This window comes from Amborella trichopoda, chromosome 5 (assembly GCF_054954075.1).
Source record: "Amborella trichopoda isolate Santa Cruz 75 chromosome 5, AtrichopodaSantaCruz75HAP2 v2.0, whole genome shotgun sequence".
NCBI classification, from domain to species: Eukaryota; Viridiplantae; Streptophyta; class Magnoliopsida; order Amborellales; family Amborellaceae; genus Amborella; species Amborella trichopoda.
Window position 1 is genome coordinate 38,686,328 of NC_142340.1, and position 24,709 is coordinate 38,711,036.

The following is a 24,709-nucleotide window of genomic DNA, read 5'->3' on the forward strand; positions in this document are numbered from 1 at the left end:
ACATCGCTAAGGGTGCGGTGCGCTTAGGATCATCATATGTTTTGGATTATACTGTGTTGCTTCACTATATGCTCTATACTCCTGGTATGAGAAGGATACCACTTTTTAGTGTCTATATCATCTTCTACAGGACTTTCAATTTATCTTCTATGCAGGTCATGCTCTTTGAAATTTTCATAATTACTTGTTGTAATAGGTTTTTTTTTATAGATGGATCATTAACCAAAGTGAACCTGCCCATGGCATAACCTTACTTAGTGGTAATATCCACAAAAACAACCATTTCTTAAGGTACAAAGTATGTAATAACCTTTAGGAGTTATTTGGACTTCGATTTAGGTCCCTTGGATGGAGGCTCCGTGATAAATCTCAATATCAATACTTGTGTCATCAATAAGTGTACTTAATATCACTTAAATTAGAAGCAACCTACTGTTCCAATAAATTTAAGTCGGAGGTTGAAAACTGGTCAAGGGGGGGAATTATGATTCCTAAGAACTAACAATGAGGCATGAGTACATAGTTGAATTGTTTGGGATGATTGTCTCATGATCATGAGACTCATCAGCAAGAAACGATGTCCCACACTCTGTAGCAATATAGTGTTGTCAGAGAAGGAATAGTACCCTATTGGTCATTTTGATGTCCTTGATGGCACAAGTGTGTTTATATGTGGGCTCCTAGTTGATGCTCTTTTGACTACTGACTACATCTCGAACAGGGTGCCTTTGAGATCTCTGTCTTAATATCCCTTAAAGAAATGTGGATTAGTTAGAAATCTATTTTTCAGTTCTTGGGTGTCAGTTGTTCTTAACATCCCATTTGGCAATGAGTTAAACTAGAGGTATATAGTATTAACCATGACTAGATGTTTTAAGAACTCTAATGGATTTGTCCAGGTTTGTGAGTCTTAGAAAGGTGATCTAAAAAAAGTTGAATCTTGCAATGTGAACTTCATTCAATTGGAGTTCCTAAGAATTAAGAGGTCTTTGATAACTACCGATCTCAAATAGAGACTGGTAAATAATTCCTCAACTAGATAGTGAGAGTATTTCCATAGTCATTGAGGAAAGTGGGAGGGAATCACCATGGTTTCCTAATCCTCACAGGTGTGCATATGATAAAATTCCTCATAGATTTTGTGATTAAAGAGGAAAGGTATGCCTTACATCTCCATTTATGATAATGAACTAGGTTCATATTAGAAGATAGTGAGATCATTTATTGCTGGCAAGTAGAAATGGGCTAAGAGATACGAGTTCCATAAGGACGAACAGAGTATGGGAACACATAGATCTTCCATATGATAGAAAGGTCAATGGGACAATAGACAAAGCACAAACCCTTAAAAGTGGTGAAAAGGTTCACCTGATTGAGCATGTAGACTATATTGAGATATTCTCCCTCATGGTGAGAATAGTATTAAATTCGCCTCAAATTTTTCATTATCGTGAGTTAGGCTATGGAATTTTAAATCAATGGTTTAAAAAACAGATCGGTGACCCGGATCGGGCTTCCAAAAAACCGATCCGAATCGGCGAATCGGCGATCCGGATCGGGAATCGGGTGAATCGGTCAGAATAAAGCTTAAAAAAAATTCGAAAAAATTATTAAAATTCATTATAAATATTGTTTTTTAGGAATTCAATAAAAAATGAGGGTACTCCATTAAGAATTTTCATGTTTTTGAATGAATATGCGAATATTGATATGTTCTTTCTCTGCATGAACCACCATTCAGCATTTAATTTACAGTATTTCGTGCTCATCCCTACACTGTTGTTGTTGGGACTCGATATGTGAATAATATGGCTGGGATAGGGTGGCCTCAGAATCATCATCTCTCTCATTTTCTCTTTGAATAATATGGATTAAAAAAAAAAATAACAAATTTTCAAAAAAATCGATCATGGATTAAAAAAAAAATCACAAATTTTCAAAATATTCTATCATGGATTACAAAAAAAAATTCGATCATGGATTAAAAAAAAAAATCACAAATTTTCAAAAAATTCAATCATGGATTACATAAAATTCGATCATGGATTACATAAAATTCGATCATGGATTACATAAAATTCGATCATGGATTACATAAAATTTGATCATGGATTACAAAAAAAAACAAACAAAAAAAACAAAAAATTCAATCGTGGATTACAAAAAAAGAAAAAAACAGTTCGATCATGGATTACAAAAAAATCAATCATGGATTACGAAAAACTCTATCATGGGTTACAAAGAAAAGCAAAAAACAAAAAATTCAATCATGGATTACAAAAAAAAAAACAAACATTTCGATCATGGATTACAAAAAAAAAACAAACATTTCGATCATGTATTACAAAACATTCAATCATGGATTACAAAAAATTCTCTCATGGGTTACAAAAAAAAAAAAAAAAACTCGATCATGGATTACAAGAAAAGAAAACAAACATTTCGATCATGGATTACAAAAAATTCTATTATGGGTTACAAAAAACCAAAAAATTCGATCATGGATTACAAAAAAACAAAAACAATTCGATCATGGATTACAAAAAAATCGATCAAGTATTACAAAAAAATCTATCATGGATTACAAAAAAAAAAAAAAAATTCCGTACGGGACTCGCCGATTCACTGTTCGGACTCGCCGATTCCGTACAGTGAATCGGCGATTCACTGCACAGAATCGTCCGGTTCTCTCTAGAACCGGACGATTTCCGATTTTTTAGGCGATCCGATCCCCTTTTCACGATTTCCGAGTCGAACCGGGCGAGTCCGGTTCGACTCGGCATTTTTTAAAACAATGTTTTCAATGATTGGTCATTGAGAACAATGGGAGTTCCATGTTCTCGTTATTATGAGTTGACGAGATCCTAATGGCAATCAATGATAAGGACAAGAGAGATACTACCAAAGGTTGGTCGTCTTCTAAACTTGAAGTAAATGACATGGGCAAAGTGCATCACGTGCTTGATGTTAAAATCATGCACAATTATTCTAAGAGGCTCCATAAGTTTTTCTTAACTAACATATATTAGAAAGGAAAAAGTTTATATAAGGTCACAACTTTAAAATGTAGAATTACAAATGCACCTCAAAAATCTATCGAAAATATTGTTATAATGTAGACCTCTAATTGATCATCTCAACATCGAGATGTATAAATATGAAAAAAAAAAAAAAAAATGAGTCCCAGAAATAGTGCATCTTGCAACACAATATTTAGACCGTCCATTTTCAAGATTTTCATATGTATATAGATCTACTTGATTTCAACAAAATTACTTGTTATGATAAAATTTGGAGGTACGCCTTAATTGGATTATTTAAGGTTGAAACCTCATAGAAACCACACCCATTTGAAAACTTTTAGAAAGATTTAGGATGCATCATGGAGGGGTCATTGATACTCCAGCCAAGAAAGGCTATGTCTTTGATCTAAATTTCTATCTATAGATGGGGACTGATATATGATGAAATGATGATTTGTATACCCCATACGAGCATATTATGTAGTCTTATGAATGTCATGTTTTGAACGTGACAGTATGTGATGTAGGGCTTATCGAGTAGCTACTATCTAAATCCAAAACATTAACAGACTGTGAACTTGACACTCCGATATCCCCAAAGACCCATGGACTATTCATGAATCTTTATAGGGAATGAGCCCCACTATATGGATAGAGTAAGTCTAATTAGATGGTGATCTCGATTATCGATGGTTGACATCAGAAACGTCCCCACTCTTGGAATGGGAGCAATTTCGTAGTGCAACAAGTGAGATGATATGATTGGCATGTCCAATATGGAAATAGAGCTTATGGATTAATGTATAGTATTATAGAAGATATATGACTCACGATGAACCTAGGAAACTAGGGATCATAGTGATAGTGAGCATTAGAGAGCCTGTAAGCCTATTTTGGTAATAACACGACGGCATAAGCTTTCACAAAAGATCCCAAGTACCATAATAAGACATATCATGTAGAGATTGTGTATCACTATGTGTGAGGTGTCATTTAGAGGAGAAAGACAGTAATGACATATAATCCCACTAGCAGACCCCATGACTAATTCTATAGCTTGAGCAATGTATATGGGCGTATGTCAAGGGATTGGGACCTGGAAGACCCTAATTGGTTTTCTGCACATCATCATTGTCTAACTATACCCACACACAAATGTTGTATTTTAATATTTTCACCATTTTTGTGAGATTTATGGCAATATGATTTGTTCATAGCATCAACATATAGTTTTGATTGCAATTTCACACTAGAGCACTAGGACACTTGTTCGCTGTTAGATATATCACCGGTAGGCTTGGTCTGCTCTCAGATAGTATTGATTCGCCCTCATTATCTAAGACATTGAAGGGTGAGATACCTACAAGGTGTATGAGCATCGCCTCGATATGAGATCGATGTGAGATTCTATAGTTAGGAATGGACATGAACCATATGAGTATGTCGTTCCACAAGATCATGTAGCCTATATGATAGCTAGGTGTGAGCATTGGGGATGCTTAGGTGTAGCACATAGCATGTTGGATGCGATGGGATGCATGGTTGCAACTAAACTAAGACCTGCATATTGTAAATCTGACATGAATCTTATTATTGTTTATTAATTACACCATGGCGTGTAACTTATACTACACATATTTAGCAAGACCAATACTGTAATAGTGGTAGATGTGTATAGGTGATCTTCGTTCGCTATTACACTGTGTGAGATATAGCCGGACACTTAGTGATCTTGAGTGCCTTTCTTGACCTTGAGTTTATATTAGAAAATGGGAATATGATGTTCCTACTTTAGCGTGCTCTCCCATGGTCATGTATGATAAAATAGATTGGGGCCAAACATAAGAAAACAGTCATGTCAAAACAAAATATTATGAGGGCTAGGGTAAGACTATTGGCATCACACTCAAATTGATACCTAGAGAATAAGTGTACTTTAAAGATGCTCATCAGTTGTAGTGACGTGGGGTTTTTATGTTGGGTGTTCTTTTGCAAAATGATTTTCAAAAGCTTATACAATATAACACAATATTTTTGCAATTAATTTCTTAATTTACATGATAACGACATTTATTAAATGAGTTGAGTGGGAGTACTCGAAGGGTTGAGTAGCTTACAATGGATTAGTAGAGATACTCAATCTGGAATGACCAATTGAATTTAAGGCAAGATGGAGCCTTTCTTATTTTTTAGAAAGAAGAGGTGTTCTATGTTAGCTTTGACCGAAAAATTATTGTGGTTCTCTCTATAAAGATGATAGTTCATTGCCTTATATTGTGCTCTCACATTATAAGATGTTTCCACCCATTACGGGATGAGTAGGAGATGTTAGACTTTTTGTGGGTCCAACCCTCTTTGGGAGGAAGGACCCCCTTGAAAATATGAACATTGTTTGTGGCATGAAAGAGAGTGGGGATCCTAATGGGATTAGGATGAATATTTTAGATAATTGAAAATATTATTACAGATGATTGACTCATACCTTAGATGGGCATGCGGATTGGTTAGAACTCCTTTGAGAAAGGGGTCATCTACAAAAGCATATTAAAGAAAGATTTAAAATTTTACCTTCAAGGCATGGGCTTTCCTCGGCTATGTGCTGCTGCTCTTCCACCTTAGAAGAAAAAATGAGTTTGGGGTTGAGAAACATAGCAAGCTCTTAGGATAAAGCATCTTGTTTTATCAAACCATTGTGTGTATTTTTATAGCTAAAATTTCCTATTCTTGTTAAAATTCATAAGATTCTAAACCCGATCTTATGAGGTTCGTTGCAATCCTACTAGGATTTCAACTCCAAAATAAATTAGGATAGTATACTTTTTTTGGTTTCTCTCTCTAATATGGTTTTAGCTTTTGATTTTGGGGCGGGTGGGTTTTGCCCTAAAATCCTTGTAGAGGAGCAGGGGGATCTTGATTTTTCATGTAAGGTTGGTGGTCAGTGGTGACTTCTCTCAAACTTATTTGGGGCAGTAGTCATAGGAAGAATGATATTTAAATGTGGCATTTGAATAAAGTCTGATGTAGGGAATTCATGTTTTTTTTTTAAATAGTGATTGGATGAAGCTTTGGAATTTGATGTCTATAGAGATCGTAAGTCTAGAGCGAGAGATAGTTGAACCTTAGTAAGGAATGGAGGACTTTAAGTCTTGGAGATCTACTCCTTGTGCTTCGGTAGATCTGAAATAGCTTGCAGATAGTGGTAGGAATGGTCGTTTGATGATTGTGGGCTCATTCAACCCTCCATCAGATGACATTTTTGGTCTCAGTGATTGGGCAAGAAGGGGTTGGGGATTGCCTTCGCTTCCTAATGTCAAATCTTTGGGTTTTGGTAGGGTGGTGTTTCTTCGTAGATCAGATATTGAAGTTTATGAAGCTCGGCGAATTCGTTTCTATAGGATTCGAGAGAGACTTTTATATGTGGATTTCTTGAAGCCGTCGTCGTATGGGTCTTTCATCCATAAATCTACCCGCTGGATCAGATTTTGGGGAATCCCTCTATATGCTCAGAATCTTGTGATCTTCCATAGACTTATTAATTATTTTGGGGCTTTTATTGATGTTGATCGGGTAACTGTCGGGTGTGCGGATGAATGATCTGTTAAGGTGAGAATCTAAATATTGGAGGGGGTTCCTTTACCCAAGAAGATTCGTTTGCAGATTGGGGCATATTATTTTTGGATCGATATTACAATGGAAGGTCGTAATATGGATGGTTTGCCTCATCGGGTTGTGGATGATGTTCATGAGAAGCATGTAAAGGAAGGGGAGTGCCAGGAAGTGCGTAGGAAAAGAATAAAAAATGTGGTCGATGCTCCTGCTCATGGGGATCGACACCATGACAATGGCTCTGGTTCGAAGATTCCGGTAGGGCCTACGTGCGATGCACGGTTGAATCAAACACGTGGACGATTCAAATTGAAAGAGGGCTATAATAGGCTACCTTTTAAAATTCATAAAATGTAGGTCCCTATTGGTCGTTTTGATGAAATAGATTCAAAATCTTTACATTCTGGAAAACCACCGGAGTTACCACTTTTTCAAATTCTTTTGAGCCTTCCTCCTCTTGTGGGGTCATTGTTGACCACATGTATGAAAGAGTAAATAAGTTATGTCTAGGACTTGTGATCCTATGGGTCCACAAGACTTAAGTCATACTTTTGTAGGGAAGATTTGTGTGAAAGATGCTAGTTTTGGGAAGGCATTTGACAAGACTTTGCAGCCTTGGCAAAGAAAGGGTGTGTTATTGAGCCCCATGAAGGAAAGTGTGATAGGAAAGAAGGGTGGCTCAATGGGGGCTTATTGGTGCATAAAGGAAGGTGTTGAAGCTATTGTTAAGGAAAGTGTCTAAGGTGGTGTTGCGGCGAAGGTGAAGAGAATTTCTCTCGCTCCTTGTAAGGTAGAGACAAGTTCTTTTGTTTCTACGCTCTTGGCCTTAGATCACAAAAGCCTTATTATTGTTCTAAAGTTCTTGGCAAATGTAGTTGGGATGAAGAGGTTGTCATTCTGTCATGCTGTTAAGAAGAAAAAAATTAATAAAAGGCAGCCTTTGGTTGTGGATCCTTTGGCCCTAGTTTTTCTTGAATCCAACTCTAAGGAACAGGAGATTGGCATTGCTGTGAATGAGGGAAGTCTCAACGGTGAGATTGAGGGTTTTGAAGAAGATGTTTTTTGAGTGCCTTTGTTAGATGTTATGGAGGCTGAGCCACCCCATGTTCAGCTTCTATTGGAGCCTCCAGCCGTACCTTCTGACATTCAGGAATTGCAATCTCGAGAAATGGTTGTGGATAATGAAGTTGCAGTTGTTGATAAGGATGCTGCTTGTGCAGAGACTTTTGATTATATGGGTCTTGCTTTGAATGTACCAATTGTAGAAGTCTACAATGTGATTAAGGAAAGAGTAAAGACTATGAAGATTGAGTACAAAAACCAAAAGAAGAAGAAGAAGGGTACGGCGGTTGTGGAGCCTACTACTCAGGGAGTTAAGAAGATAGGTCTTGGTATGATGATGCAGAGAGAACTATCCCTTAGGAGCCGCAGTAATATCATCGAAATTGATTGAAAAATGAGTGTCTTCATATCCGACCATGCTTCGTGTAGGCGCCATCTCTGATGTGAGAAGGCGACCTTTGCCTTGGAGGCCTGCGACAAGGGGTACGGTCTTCCTGCCATCGTGATGGGGATTGAAATAGAGAGAGGATTTCAGCTTTAATTCGGATTGAGATGGAGGGAGGGTTCGAGCCGTTTTTGATTTGCAGGTGTCCAATTTTTTTCAATCTTTATAGGTCCGTTGATCTATTTGTAGGTTATTTGTATGCTCAAACAAGAAGAGTCATTTCCAGAAATGGGCTTGCATCTTGCTGCTCCCCACATGTAAAAATAGAAAGAAGAAAAAAAAAGGGAAATGGGAGAGAGACGCGGTCGCAACGAGAAGATCCTTCGGTGGTCAGAGAGAAAGCATATGGTGATCACAGAGAGATAGAGCCCTTTATCATTGTAGAGAGAAGGTGAGAGGCTTGATATATCCAATAAAGTAGGAAAAAGGAAGATCGTGAGAATTGAGGAGATTTGGAGTTTTCAAGGTTTTCAATTTCAATTTAAAATTTGAAAAGGGAAAATTAAGCTATTAATTCCAACCATTAGATTTAATTTAATCTATTGGAGAACATTGTGCCAATGCACCGTTTCATTATAATATAATAAAACCGTTACATTGGATCACTTCTCTTTATGTTTAGGGCATGTGAGTATTGCACTTGCAGTGACCGTACTTGGGCACTAGAGCTGTCAATGAATAGTAAAGTCAATGTCAGTGTCCCTTCAAGAATCTCTTAAAAAGTGGTATCAAACAGCAGTGGATTGACTTGAGTATTTGATGTAAGCTTTTTATATGTCAATCGACTATCCTACCAAGTTTTGGCTTCATGAAGTGCCGTTTGCCAAATATCCCTTTATAAATTGACCCACTTTTTTTAAGTATAAGTAATACGCCATAAGTAACCTCTAAATCTAAAACCCCATTTCTCGAGCATCCGATATTAGAATACCTTTATTTTGAGGATTTCTTAGAGTCATCTTAGATTAAACTAGTGCCTATTTTCGTGCCTATTTTGGTGCTTATTTGAGCCCTTCTAGCCGGGGTTATCCCTTAATGACTATTAGTGCGACAATTTGGTGTCATGACAATGTCCCTAAATTCATGGTTTTTGCCTAGATCCTCCAAATTTGACTTTGAACTGCAACTATTTTGCTGTCCTCCTTGGGTTTCTATGCCATGTGATCCAGTAAAGATGACCACATAATAGTCCAATTTTATACGCCATAGTTCGACAAAATTAGTTTGATGCCATATTCAAATAGAAATTCCCCCAAACAATTGGAAGAAGAATCAACCCCACAATATCGACATAAGTCGCGAAAATGTAAGAATAAAAATGAAAGAAGCACAAACTATAGAGATGATATTTGCACCATATGCTAAGTTTTTTTTATAATTTTCGTCTGCCCCTCATCATGCTACAAACCTCCATGTCATTCGACTTGATCATAAGTTCATTTCTGTTGGAAGAGAGAATCATATCATATCCTATTAGATAGATAGTCCTGATGATCAAGAAGGGCAATAAGATCTGAGCTAGGAATATCTACAGGCATTCTACACATAAATAATATTTGTTGGTTGAACGTTTCAAAGCTCCATATCCTTTATTTTAAGGGTGCGGTTTGTATAGAGCCGAGTCTCTAAACAATCAAAGTAAAGCCCACCTTCAAATAGTGTCAAGAAATGTGGTTTCAATATTGAAAATCTTTATGATAGCCTTACAATATATTTTCATCTTTAATTATAAAATTTAAAGCTTAAACAATAGTGTAGACCAAGCAGATCTATGAAAACTTGAAAATCTTGAAAATTGACGGTCTAAAAATGTGTTACAAGATGCACTATTTCCACACTTGAAATCTATTTTTTTCTCATGTCGAGGCATCTTGATGTCGAGATGATCAATTTGAGGATATTTGGACATCAAAACAACCTCTTCTAGTGAAATTTTTGAGGTGAACTCTAATTTGATTGTTTAGAGCCTCGGCTCCATATAAACTTTTCCCTTGTTTTAAATTCCCAAATCTTTTAAGCAATAAAAATTCTTACTTAAAGATTCACAAAATAAGAAAAATGTCAGAAAACGTATTTTTCAATTTTTTTTTATATTTTCAAAACAAAATAAGGAATTTTCAAATTTTATTTTAAACTTAGAGTTTTTAATTTAAAAATTAAAAATATTAATAAAATGGACAAACCACCTCAAAATAAGGTGGTTGTGTCAACTAATGTACCAAAAAAGTGATTAATTTTTAAAATTCACCTCATCAATCATATTCTTTAACAAATATCCAAAATACCCCCATTCCATATAGTAACCCGAAACAAGCACAAGTAATTTGTGTTTGCCTAGTCTCCATTTCAAACTCAAAACATATATTTTGAAATCTATTGAAATGGTCTTGGTAGCCAAAACAAATAGAGGTATTTACCGTTTTTTGCCTCGAATAACCAAAAATTTGGGATATAAATGATAATTAGAGGGCCATCTTTAACTTGAGGGAGTAAGTTTATAATGTGCTCCTAAAAGAGTATTAACATGCGCTCGTAGGAGTATGCTATTGCGCTCTAATTGAAACCACTATGGCAAAAAGGAGCTATAACTTCTCCTATCCCATGTTTCAAATTAGGAAACTATTTTGAGAGGACTACATCCCTATCAAAATGAATAAAGCCTCACATCAAAACTAAACAAAAATTGATGTCGAAAACCATCAAATCGATCATCTTGGCCTTGGACGTTATGGTGATTAAAAAAGTCAAAAGAAAAAAAAGGGATTTCAAGCATTTTGTAAGTCTATAACACATTATCCAGAAAAATCATTTTGCCTTAAAAATAAGTGCTCACAAATTTGTAAGATTTGTACCATTTATTGAGCTTTAAATTTCATAGGGGGTATTGGAAATTGACAGTAGAGCGATCATGGAGATTTCGGATGCCCATAGTGCTTTCTAGACGAGGATCTAGACCGTCCATTTTCAAGATTTTCATATATTTATGGATCTACTTGATTTTAACGATTTTTGGAATTTAAAATTTTCTAGTTAGATATGAAAATAGATTTTAAGATAAGAGTAATGATCCCATGAGACCCTCCCACACCCATGTGTGTAGGACCCTAAAGAATCATCATTAAATTTGACACAGATCTCTAGAAAAGTCGTGTGTAAGACCCTAAAGGATCAGTATTAAATTTGACACAGATCTCTAGAAAAGCAAGTCTCACACCTATGTGATAACTTTTTTCGAGATTTATGTCAAATTTAATGGTGATCTTTTGGGGTCCTACACACATGAGTGTGGGAGGATCTCATAGGATCATTACTCTTAAGATAGTATTAAGAATTTTTTATAAAAAAATTACATGTTATGATAAAATTTTAAGGTGTGCCTTGATTGGGTTGTTTAAGGTTGCATCCTTATAGAAACCGCACTCTTTAAAAAAACGAAGAAGAAAAGAATAACAATAAATGGTCGAAAAATTCTATAGTAAATATTTTGGTCCAAAGATTGGAGGCCAAATACAGATCGCCATAAACACAAAAGTTGAAAAATTATCACTATTTTGAATTTTTCTCAAAAACAAAGTGAAAAAAATTGGACATCTAGATGAAATAAATAAAGTTACAATTTGTAGTTTTGTAGGGATATAATGAAATTATTGAATAATAATTTTATGTTATGACTAGTTCTACTTTGCAAAAGTTTTATCTAAATTTTCATCGAACATGCATATTCACAAAATAGATAATGATTTTATTAGGGGACATAAAATGAAACAACAACTGCAACAAGCACAAAGATTACATTCACAAATAACAAGAATAACAACTCGAGGTACACAATTATTGTTAGAATAGGAAAAGAAAAGAAAAAGGACTTCAATATTGCAGCTAATACCACAAAAGAAATCCAAAAATATGAAACAATCGTTCAACTAAATTTGCCATGTTAATATGTCAATGAAATAATAACTCAAAAGATGGTGAAATTTATCAAACTTAAGTATAGATAGAGAAAATGAAATAAGGCTGGCTTGTGCCACGCAATATGTGTAAGTAAATCTAAATATGCAAATATATGAGAAATGTTACTTTGAAATACATTGATGAGTACTTTATGGAGGAATATAGTTTTTTCGGACCTTTTTTTTTTTGGAATATGTTGGTGAAATTTTGGGTTTAAATTGAGATTATTGATTTAATTCTACTTTAGTAAGCCTATCTCAAAACCAAAATTCAAATATTTCAATAAAGATAGGGGAGGCCTAAAAGAAATTTGAAAAATGAAGGATATGATAATAAGGAAGTTTTTTAATTTTTTTTTAAATCATAAAATTAAAAGACCTTTTAGTTTTAAAAGACTCGGAGTTTGTAATGGACTTCAAAAGCTACCAGGATTTTGAAAAGGGTAATCTACAAAAATAATAATAATAATAAATAAAATAAAATAAAAATAACTATATATATATATATATATATGCCATTATATTTTTTTAGAACTGAAAAATAGGCACAATACTTTTTATTTTACACACAAATCCCAATTTTTTTCTTTTATTTTTTGAAAATTATTTACAAAGAGACTATTTATCTTTTATACATGGAAGTCACAATCATTTTTATCCTTTAAATTTCAAAATGGGTCGTTGTAAGTGTCATTGAATAGATACAAAGTTAAAAAAAAAAAAAAAGAAGTATTCTTGCACTTCTTTACTCCCCTTGAGCTATCCAGTTTAACATCTAACTGAGTGGAAATGATCGTGATCTCCATGTACAAAAAATAAATGATCTCTTTGTAGACAATCCCTCTAGACATCCCTTTGTATGCAAATACGAGGGATCTAGGAAGAGCCATTATCTTTATAAAAAGTTTATATAGAGCCGAGGCTTACAATCAAATTACACCTAAAAAAATTCAATAGAAGAGGTTGTTTTGATGCTTAAATATCCTCAAATTGATATCTCGATATCAAGATGCATGGAAATGAGAAAAAAAGTGGATTTTTAGTTTTGAAAATAGTGCATTTTGTAATGCATTTTTGGACTGTCAATGTTCAAGATTTTCCAAATTTTCATAGATCTACTTGATTTACATTATTTTTTAATATTTTAATTTTATAATTAAGTTCAAAAATATATTTTAAGGCTATCACAAAGATTTTCAATGGCAGCTGTCACAAAGATTTTTTGTATTAAAACCACATTTCGTGATACTATTTGAAAGTACGACTCTATTTTGATTGTTTAGAGCCTCAACCCTATACAATGAAGTCATATCTATTCTCAATTATTCTCAATTATTAAATATCAACTTAGGTACTTTAGGGTGAGCTACAAAATTTGAAATTTTTTTGAAAAATTTGCGTCTTAGTGACACTTTTAAAACTACCCATTTTAAAATTTAAGGGGCGAAAGTGGTTGTGACCTCTTTCTACGGAACATCTTTTGGAGCCTTTTTGGCACGTAGTTTCTTTTAGATATTTTTATTTATTTATTTGTTATCTTAAAATCTTAAAATGCATAAAAGGATTTCGTCATGCCGCGGGACTAGGTCTATGGTAGGTCCCATGACCACGGCACTCAAAATAATGGATCTCTCTCTCAACAGTTTCCTCTCTCAAAACAACAGGCCTGTAGACTAGTTCACAGTTACTTGTTAATGGCGGCCAAGAAGAAGCCCACTCCTCGTCGTGGTGGTGAACGCTCGGCTTATTTCGCTCGCCGAGAGGCCGCCAAGGTCCTGCGCTCTGTGCTTAATGGAGACGCCAAGAGGAAGGCCGTCGCTTCAATTAAGTCTCTTGTCTATAGCCCCTCTATCAAGAACAAAAAGGCCACTTTCGCTCTAGTTTGCCAAACCCTAAAAAGTATAAACCTTGATACCTTGGTGACTAGTGGATTATTTTGCTCAAATTATGACTTCATTTGACGGGCATTTGACGGGTTTTTTGCGAGCATTAGGAATTGGGTTTTGCTTGCATTTCTGGATAGAGTTTTTTTTTTTTTTTTGTGTGTGTGTGGCCCGGTGTATGGGTTCCGATGGAGATAGTGTTTTTACTGATTGTTCTGTAATTTTAACTATGAAAATGGTAGAAAAAATAATTAAATGCAAATGGGTAAAAAACCATGGCTTTTGACTTTAGTTGCGATTGATTTGGATTTTTCTGTGATTTGCATTTCTGTAGTTTTGCTGGTCATGATGAAATCTGAACTGGGTTCTGTTTAGTTTAGTGATTAGATTGTCTTTGCTTGGTTATCACTTTGTTATGGTCCTTTAAGTTTATCCTTTCTTAGCACTCTGTGCTCTATCTGGTACTTGTATGTTGAATGGTTGGTTTCTTTTTTGTCATGGAAATGTGGTTATTGTACATGAGCATACAGTTTATTATGGCTACTTGATTTCTTATTTTCAATATTCCTTTTCTTTTAATTTTGGAGATGTGATGAATATGCATGAATATACAGTTTTTGAGCATTAAAGTGTCTGGCCTTGTAGGCCATTGTCATGTAACATTGAAGGTGCATGAGATATAAGTTTCGGAAAAACTTCGGAAAAACTAACATTCAATTATCTTCTAGCCATTTCATAAAGAAACCAACACTATTGAATATTCTTGTAACTATTTCCTCAAAAGTGAAGTTACTCAATTCTCTATTTTAAAAATGACATGCATATGATAATTATGGTGTTTAGGAGCTGTTTGAGAGACTCGCGTACTTGGGCTAGTCGGAGTGGACTTGCCGAGCACCAAACAGGGTCAAAGCCCTTGAAAAATTAATACAAGTAAAAAATATTAAAAACTAAAATAAACAGGGTAAAGGTAAAATAAAGTCCAAATTAGTTTAAAAATATATATAAAATATTGATTTTAGAAAAACTGATTTATAGTTAGGAACATTTTTAAAAAATGGAAATATAAAAATGGGCATATGGCCAAAAACAAAAAGGTCACCAATCTTTGCCCATAACGTTCGAATCACATATAAAAATTTTCTGCATCAATCCCCTATTTTTACGGATTTTTTAGGACATTTCTATTCTTTTAATATACCTGGAGTTGTACTGAGTAATTCATGGTAACTTGGCTTGCCAAGAGGGTGAGTCTCAGAAACTTGGCAGAGTATTGGCCTCGTAACACTGTTTAGGAGTATTTGGATATGGAGTCCTGACGAAACACCCTAAGCATGAGGTTCTTAATAGACTTGCTCGAGCCACTGGAGTCAAATGAGTCTGAATCAAGCAGATCAGTTGCTGCCTTACTTAGTTTAGTGGACTATATATATATAGGAAGAGACTACAAAACGCCTATGGGTGAAAATGAGTGATATTTTCGCCCATAGGCTCGGCGCTAGCCGATTTTTTCGGACAGCGTGGATTAAAGACCGTCATGGACATGCTATGTCCGTGACGGGATTTTTTTCACACCAAATTGGCGCAAAAAATATATGGGGACTGCCATGGCTCCCATAGGTCCGTGGCGGTTTTTATGCAAAGCTATGTCCGTGACAGGGCCGAAACACTGTAGCAATTTGTCGATAGGCGTTTTTAAGACTTTTCCATATATATATATATATATATATATATATATATATAAAGAAAGAAAGAAGAATCTAGTCGCCTCTCTTGAGTGATGTGTTTAATTCATCTTTTCCTATTTTTCAAGCTATGATGTGCAAAATCGTATGAAATTTCTCTAATCATGTAATCATATTTAATTAAAATGCTGATTTGGATTCCGAAGTATATTTGAAATGTCTTTGTCCTTAATCTGTCCTAGTAGAAATATTGTTCTTCATGGTTTGTAGTTTAGCATTTTCAACCTCTAACCAATTATCTTTGTGTCTGATTAGATCTTCCACTATTGAAGAAAATTTTAGCAAAATCTGGTTTATTGAAAGGCAAGTGGAAGGTATGAATGAAATGAGGAATCACTTACCAAAAAGAAAAAGAAAGGAATGATGGATTGTTTTATCTCTAGAGTTTTCTTTATAGTTGTTAACTGTTTCTAAATTTTATGGATGTGTGAGAAGATACAAGTATCCTGTTTTATCTCTAGATTTCTAACTCTTCCAACAAACCCATATCTAGTTTGGTTCTTGGAGAGTCTTGCTACTGCATCCTGCTTCCATATTTTTGAATCTCATAGTTTAATTATGTGTTACTTTTGTTCTTCTTTCAATAGAGGCAAGGGGAATTGATCTATGTCGTTACCTATGACGTCCTCTTTGGGCAGGTGATTTCTTTATTTTGGCTTTTTTGTTGCATTGATAATTTTTGAATGCTGTCAAAGTTTCATCTGAAAGATGCTTACAAAGTTTTCTGAAATATGTTATTGAGATAGCTTCTAAGTTTTATTCCTTGTTATTTTGGTAGCTGATTGACGTGGCAATGAACGATTGAGAGCAGATGGAATTTACATTAATCAACTTGAATATACTTCGGAGTGTTGTTATTGACATTGACTTGATTGTTTACTATGACTTACATTAGAAATCTATGCAGGGTTGTAATTTCATGTTTCTTTTCTTGTTTTGTATATCTTGTAACTTTTTTTATGAAATACAGAACCGTAGAACCAATGGTGGCTGAAAACCCTACTCTTGAAAGTTTCAGACCCCACTTTCCAACATGTAAAAGATTTAAATCATTAAATCGATATTTCATTTCTGAGCTAAGCTTTTCTTCACTGTGATATACTTTGTGTTTGTTATATTAATTGCCTTTGATGATGTTCTGTGTACATGCGTTTTTTCTGAAATGGTTTTTGTCTAGTTATTTTTTGTCTAGAGTCTCAGCATGGATCTTTGTATGGTTTCTTCATGTTCTATTTCTTATCATGGAATGATTTCTATGAACTGTTTAAGTGATTTTCTAATATTTATTCCTTAGTTTTGGATGTGTTCTTTATAATTACTTTCACTTTTTTTTTTTGTGATAGGCTGCTGTCTCTACAGGTGTTGCAGAGCAGTTTGTCCTTAAGCAGAAGAATGCTTTGCAATCCGCTTTAGTACAGCTTTGTGCAAAGAAGAATGTGAAGAACGTTGAAGATTTGTTGAAACCAAATTATCGAACTCTTGGTATGGACTTAAATCTTAATGTTATGCGTGCTTTCTTTTTCTGCAAAGCCCCTTGCTATTTATATTCTCTTTCATTTTGTACAAAGCAATATTATTCTGTATACATGTATGGAGTTTCAAGTCATATTCATTGAATTCCACCAAAATCCTAGGATATTTGACACGAAATTGCCCTTTGAGTATCTTTCTTCACGATTTCAAGAGGTTAGGACAATTTCTCAACCAATAATGTTGTGAATATAGTCATACAGCCTCACACACTGGATTTCACATTGTGGTGCGTCAACCGCATATGGGGGTGCTTGTTGTTAAGCACCATGTGCCGCTTATGCTGCTTACTGTTGGTGGGTGAGAAAATGCCCACAGCCAGGGCACTTCGGTCATTTTCCCCCACAGCTCAGGTCATTTTTTTTTGTGGGGAGAGAGAGAGAGAGAGAGAGGAGGGCATAGTTGCGGGGATGTTCCAACATAGTGGCAATTCTGCTTCAAATATGGCTTCGCGGTTTTGGAAAGGGATCTTGATTTTCTAAATTTGCGATCTCGATCCCAGCTTAAAGAGCAAGATAACACCCAAACTGATGATTTTCTTAATTTATAGCACGGCTAGAAACACAACTATACTTTTAATATGGTTGCATTGCTTGCTGGTTATAAATAAAGAGATATCTACTTTAAAGAGTTTATATAGTCTAGACTATGCAAACTTGTTAAGGTTGGGAGAAATATCCGAAAAGGTCTGGATTAAGATTTAAAAAAGTCGGGATCATGATCCCCAATAGGTTGGGATCTCGATCCCTATTATTTACAGCTCTAAGTCCCTAACATATGTATTATATAGATGGAACTCCCAACCATGGGAATCTTCTACCATTTCTTTCACGATCCCTGCTCCTGATCTTGATCCCAACAACCTTTTTTTTTTTTCTTTTGGTGTTTTGGTGGTGGGGGAGGGGAGGGGAGAGGGGGGGGGGGGGGGGGGAGGGGAGGGGGTGTGGAGCAGGTGTGGGTTATGGTGGTTTATAACCCCAAACATCCTTAGAATATTCTTGCAATGGTTCTAAGCAGATTAAGTTATAGAAATTGCTAATTATTTATTTTAGTGGATATGAAGATCTTAACTAAAATCGGGGATCTTTTGGGCAAGTATTTTAGTTTGTTTTGGAAGGATTTTGGGTGAGGATTTACTAATTGATCAAGTTTTTATATTATGTACTTGTGAGGTACTTATATTATGTTATCTCTATTTGATATTTTGGGTTTTGGCTATATGCTACAGCCTACAATATAATAGTACCTTGGTTGCTAAAAATGCTAATATAGTTTCTAAGTATTTGGCTGGTTAGTAGGTATAGGATTTATTTATATTTGTGAATGGGATAGGGTAATTTATTTTACGTTTTAATTGTGTTAGATTATAAGAGAATATACCAACAAACTTTCTTACTCTTTATCATGCTATCAACAATTTAGACAACAAATGTATTCAATAAACACTAAATTAAAATGCATAAGAATTCATAAATCCTAAATCAAAATGCATAAGAATTCATAAATCCAATATTCATGTTATTCTTCATATTCTTAAATTTTGTATTGTTTACATTTATTGACTACATCAAAGGTGATGCACCTGCATTGGGAGCGTGTCGAGCTGCATAGCACACAATCCCCCCTCTAGTGCATTGAATCATCCCACATTGGATAGCATTGTCCATGACTGCGTGAGATGACTAGAATTGATCTTGTACCCATGAGATCTACAATTATTGGGCTAAAGACTACTATCTTCTCATACATTAGACATTGCAAGGTAGAGCTGACCCCAAATAGTTGGGATAGAGCTCTGATGATGATGATGATCAGATATTGCAAGGTAGCTTCTGTGAACTTGGTCTTGTTAGGCTTGTTTAGATAAGGGTGGTTAATAGGATAAACCTTAGTGTCATCCTAGTTAATTTGGTCTCGTTATTATTGTTTTTGAGGGATGCTCAATGTTCTTCATGGGGACGCATTTATTTGTTAATGAATGTGGTGGTTTTTATCTCTTGAATTGTGAATTTTCGATATCTTCATCTAGGAATTTATATTTTTTATGAATTTACTGATACTAGGTGATATGTTTAATAAAGAAAATGATTTTTTGATAGGCTATAGAGAGATATGGATGACATAGGAAGGAGGGAGAAAGAAAATAAAACAAACCAAAAAATTAAAAAGGATACGAGATTATGCTTTCCTTGGAGCCTATATATATATATGTATAATACAGACACACACACACACTCCCCCCCCTAAAGTCTCTACCAAATTAAAAGAACAAACTAGCCCTAGATATTCTTAAGAAACAAACCCTAACAACAGAAGCAAAAGCAAACCCTAACTACATTAATGTCCCTGGAGAAGCTAGTCCAGGAGCTTAAGGAATTCGGAATTTTTTTCTTCTATATCTTCTCCACTTTTTTCCAACCAGAAGCCTTTTCTTGCTCAACTTTTGATTGTTGAACTTGATCCCCAAGAAGTTATGAGATGCCAATGAAGCCATGTTATCCTAGGCAGTCGAATGTGGTGCTAGAATGTCATACCCCAAGATTTCTAACATTCTCGAGGTGCGACAGACTATTCTTATACTAGGAAAAAATTCAAATTTCTATTAATATATATTGTAACAAAACAAATTTTTCTATTAATTAAAATTGGTACAAAGTTTGCTCACAACTGGTATTAACATGAAGTCTAGGTATACATCTGTTGATAGAACAAAAACTTACAGTGGTGAAGTTAAACAAAAGTTATAAAAGAGAATTTAGTTATGACATGACTGCATTTTCTTCACAAGCTGGTCCTGATGTGCATTTAGCTATGAGACTGCAATTACCCTGAAAAATATTTACCATAGTTTGGTGAGTTTGGCTACTCAGTAAGTGATCATCAGGGTCCTAAAAAGAATCATGGTTGGATATAAACATTTTCTAAAGAATGTAGATTAAAAAAAACAACCTGAGGAAGAATTTCGAGCAAAAGCATTTATAGATAACAATTGCACTTTCACAAATCCACATTTAAACATAATCCAAATGATGGAAATGCATATAAACATTTTAACAGAAATGCATAATTCAAAGGATTTCACCAAATACCCTATTGGCGTCCCAAGTAGGTCACCTATATACGCCACCAGCGTCCTGATTGGTCCAAACAATCCCTGCAGGTCCAAACATACCGCACCGGCGTATAGGATGAGTCCAATTAGCCCCTACCGGACAGGTCTAAACAATCCCTGCAGGTCCAAACATACCTCACCGGCATCCCGGATGAGTCCAAATAGTCCATATTGGCGAAACTGGATAAGTCTTAACAATCCCTGCAGGTCCGATCATACCTCACCGGCGTCCCGGATGAGTCCAAATAGTCCCTACCGACATAACCGGATAGGTTTTAACAATCACTGTAGGTCCACTTATACTCAAATTATCTCTGAAACTCTTTAAACATTAGAAAGCAACAATATCATATGTGCGAAGTATCATTGAAAACATTAACATGAATTCACTTGAAGCAATTTAATAACAATCACTTCCATTGAAATATCTGTAAGTAGCTAGTCAAACATTTTGGGCAATAATTCAAAGGTTGAGACATTCTTGAAATGTAACATGATAAATAATATATTATTAATAGAAGAACTCTCACAAAAATCCATAGGTAAATACAGAATTCTCAACTGTTTAATATCCTTAACAATAAACAGACATAACACAAATCATGTTACATAAACATGTAAAACTTATAACACAAAATTCCAAATTTTTAACCAACTGTTTTTCAGGAAAAGTAAGGCCACTTGCACATAATACTTACAATATCAAAATTCATGCTGATAAATAGAAATACGGAAACAACAGTTTTTAAATAACTATTTTAGAGGAAATTGTGATCGCTCACACATAAAACTTATAAAATAAAGATGATGGACGAAAATAACACAATTGTATTAAAAGCAAACTACTTTTCAAGAGAATAAGATCACTTACTTATGTGTCACTTTGAGAAGAGGAATTGCGGAGACCATTTACATTTTTAGAGTCTTTGCTCCGTTTCTGAAACCATAGGTAACAGTTTGCGGCCCCTTGGCATTACAGGGACTATGCACAGTGCATAACCAAGAAGAAGACAAGATGATAGATTTGCCATTAATGGAACCGCAAGAAACTATACCTTCACTCTTAAAGCTACTCTGACTATCCAATAACAAATCTTTTTGAAATCTGGAAAAGAAAAGCAAAATTGTTCTCATGGTTGAAACCCAATGGCAGCCATGAGTAGTGTATTCAAAGGCTAGCTTCATTATTCTCTGTGACCCAACTATTTACAAGGTTTTCACTCCAAACTGGGAAGGCCATGAAGCTTAATGCTATGAAAGAGAAAAGGCCAGGCAGGGCAGGGATTGTGAGAGGTCTAGAGAGAGAGAGAGCGTGAGGTGCCGCAGTGCAAACAAGAGTGTGATGAGAGGTACAAGAGAGAGACTTTCTAAAGTTAAAATACCTTTTTAGAGGGAGAGAGAGAGTATAACATGAGAGAGAGTTTTTAAAATGTTAACACCTTTTATAAAAGGTGTCTTAACTACATCAACGTGGTTTGTTGGGTTGCCATGTAAGGTGGTAAACATCTCGTTTAAAATAAAACATAGTGCAAAGGAAGTTTAGACCATAAGGTCTACACTATAAAAGTAGACTAGCACCAATTTAAACAAAAATAATACCAATTGGTTGGAAATATTTTGTTAAAGCACAGCATCACCAAAACTTGTAATCTAGGCCTGCTAGTTGTAAGCATTTTATTTTATTTTATTTATTTATTGGTTATATCTATCAACACTATTAATATTATGTTTTAATTTCACAAATTTTAGGGTCGTCACATAGAATCTCTTGCACTTTCCATCACTTATATATACCTTAGGCGTTAATTACTTCAACTATTGAACTTTCTGTGGTGCTTGGTTATGCCTTTGAGTGGAGGTCAATTTTTTATCTTCATCCTCTTCATGTTCTTGTTCAATGTGCTGCTTGTAATATGCCGAATATTCCTCATTTCACTTGCTGCAACAATTACCAAGGATTTCTTGCAGGCCTTTCTGGAATTTATTGAAAACTTGATCTATATGGTCCAAGATTGCATCCATTTTGTCTCCATGTCATTTTGATGGTAGCATGCTGTATTTGGAGGCCTTGATGCTCTTGATGCGGGGAAGAGGGAATAAGGCGCAAAACAGAGCAGAAAAATAAGAAAAGGGTGTGGAGATGATGTTCTCTCTCGATCTTTGCAAGGCATTCCACCTCAAAACGCTCTCTCCATGAGCCTCATAGAAAATTCTTAAAAATCTCTACCATAAAAAGACAGTTCCTTTTATAATCTCTTCAATGCCAGATAACTTAAATACCCCATAGATATTTATAATCAAAATTCTACAGATTCTTAAGAGACAAAGCCTAAACACATGCGAAAAAAATCAAATTCTAACTTCTTCAATCTTTCGAAGTTGGGAGAAGCTAGTCCTGGTTTCAAGAAAGTGTTTCCTATCTTCCCCACTTTGTTCGTACCAGAAAGTTTTATCCTTATCTTCCAATTTTCTGTTGTTAAACTGAACATGATCCCACAAAGTTGTGATATGCCAATGAAGCTATGTAAATCCTACGAGACAGACCATGATTAGAGATTCTCTTGTGCTCTTTACCACTTGTGCTTCATGTCTTTACTAGTTCAACTACTGGAGCTGCATGCAGTGTTTGATTGGTGCTTGGAGTATCTTCCTGCTCTTCATGTTCTGTTCCTTGTGTTGCTTTAATATGCCAAGTAGTTCTGGTTCTACTTCTTACATTAGTTTGCCAAGGATTTCTTGCATGCTTTTTTGGAATTTCTGAAGCTATACAATGTGCTCCGAGAATGAAGCTCATGTGTACATGTGGTTTTGAGCTGTATTTCGATGCTCTGATACACTTGAAAGAAAATAGAACAGAAAAATTAAAAAAGGTTGGAGATAATACTCTCTCACGGAGCCTTCAAGGGAATCCACCCCAATGCACGAGTCTCTTCACGAGCCTCCCCAAAAAGCCAGTTCTTCTCTGTCTTTTTTATATTTTGTAAACAAAAGAAAACCTTAACACACCAAAATCCTTTACAAACAAAAAGACACAATTTAACTTAAAATTTCTAGAATATTACATGACTTAACTACCCCTGCAAAATTAAAAGACCAGAACCCTACAGATATCTAAGAACAAATCCTAACCACATAAGAGAGAGGCAAAGTCTAACTACATCACTGGATGCTTGAACATCACTCCGAATTTGAAATCTAAATCCTAGGGTTTCAATATTAGGCTTTGCTACCATGTCACTTTTTAAATCTGCAGGATGAGATTCATTTCTTTAGTTTTTGAGAAAAGAGGTTCATTTCTTTAGTTATGATGTTGCCTCAATAAAATGATTTGTATACAGTCAATTAGATTGGCAGAAAGAGAAGTATGCCTATTTATAATGTCCAAAGGACTATGCTTCCTTAGCCAAATATGAAAATACACACCAGCTACACTTATGTTCACATATGTTTTCTCACATTTGGAAGTGCCATGGTGGTGGGCTTTAAAGTATTGAACAATTAGCAGCAGCAACAGCAGCTCTAGAAGGTGGTTTGGTACTCGTTAAGTTCTTCATTGGCCACGAGCCAATGAATGTAACTCCAAAATGGGATCAAGCCATGTAAATTGTAAACCAAAACAAGAAAAAAGAAAAAAGAAAATTGAAGTGATCAAGCCATTGTTACTTTATTATCAAATTTCGTATTTTATACATTTAACTCATGTTTCAAGGACACAAACTCCATTGTTGATGGAAAATTTCATTATCATATGTGTATGTGGGTTCAAAGCTACTCTTTGGCCTATCTTATTGAATATCCTATTTCTGTATTTTTTATGTTTTAAGACTCCTACTTATAAAAATATATTGTTCCTTTGGATTAGAAGGCAATAATTTTGTGTTGATAAAGAAGTTGGATGATCTTTGATCATGGTTGTATCTGGAGGATTCATTACATTCTCATCATCATCATCATCCAAACGACTGAACCTTATCCCAACTATTTGAGGTCGGCTACACGAATCCTGTTATGCCATTCACGCTATCGAGGGCCATACTCTGAGTTAGACCTTAAGTACCATATCCTTTCACACTACTTCCATCCATGACCTTTGGGCCTTCCCCTTGCCCTTTTAGGGCCTTCTAATTGAACGAAGGTTTAAAAAAATGGACTAGTGACCCAAATCGGCCACCCGGGAAATTGGGTCGAATTGATGGATTGGCGATACGGATTGATGGATCAGCGATTCGGATCGCTCAATTGGCCGAAGCTGTAGGTTTCGCCCTCAAAAGTTTTTCAAAAAATGCCAAAATTTCTTAAAAATCTAGCCTTTTAGGTTTCCATAAAAATTGCATTATCGTTTTTCATTAT

At 35.1% G+C, this 24,709-nt stretch overlaps 1 protein-coding gene across 9 annotated transcripts in view; it reads left to right on the top strand.

The window, feature by feature from the left end:
• The first annotated feature begins 13,665 nt into the window (after positions 1-13,665).
• The window catches only part of LOC18432983 (25S rRNA (cytosine-C(5))-methyltransferase NSUN5), a 32,140-nt gene continuing 21,096 nt past the window's right edge, over positions 13,666-24,709 (top strand). For 3 of the 9 annotated variants that reach the window (XR_016056211.1, XM_088867823.1, XM_088867828.1), the window contains exons 1-4: positions 13,668-13,988; positions 15,973-16,031; positions 16,305-16,355; positions 17,061-17,199. Coding sequence is in view for 3 of the 9 variants with exons in the window: in XM_088867823.1 (XP_088723949.1) it covers positions 13,784-13,988; positions 15,973-16,031; positions 16,305-16,355; positions 17,061-17,199 (454 nt within the window). In the remaining 6 variants the exon portion in view is untranslated. Of the gene's footprint in view, positions 13,989-15,972; positions 16,032-16,304; positions 16,356-17,060; positions 17,200-24,709 lie in introns of those variants that run through there. The other 6 variants (XM_088867824.1, XM_088867820.1, XM_006843085.4 and 3 more) reach the window with 5 other exon arrangements.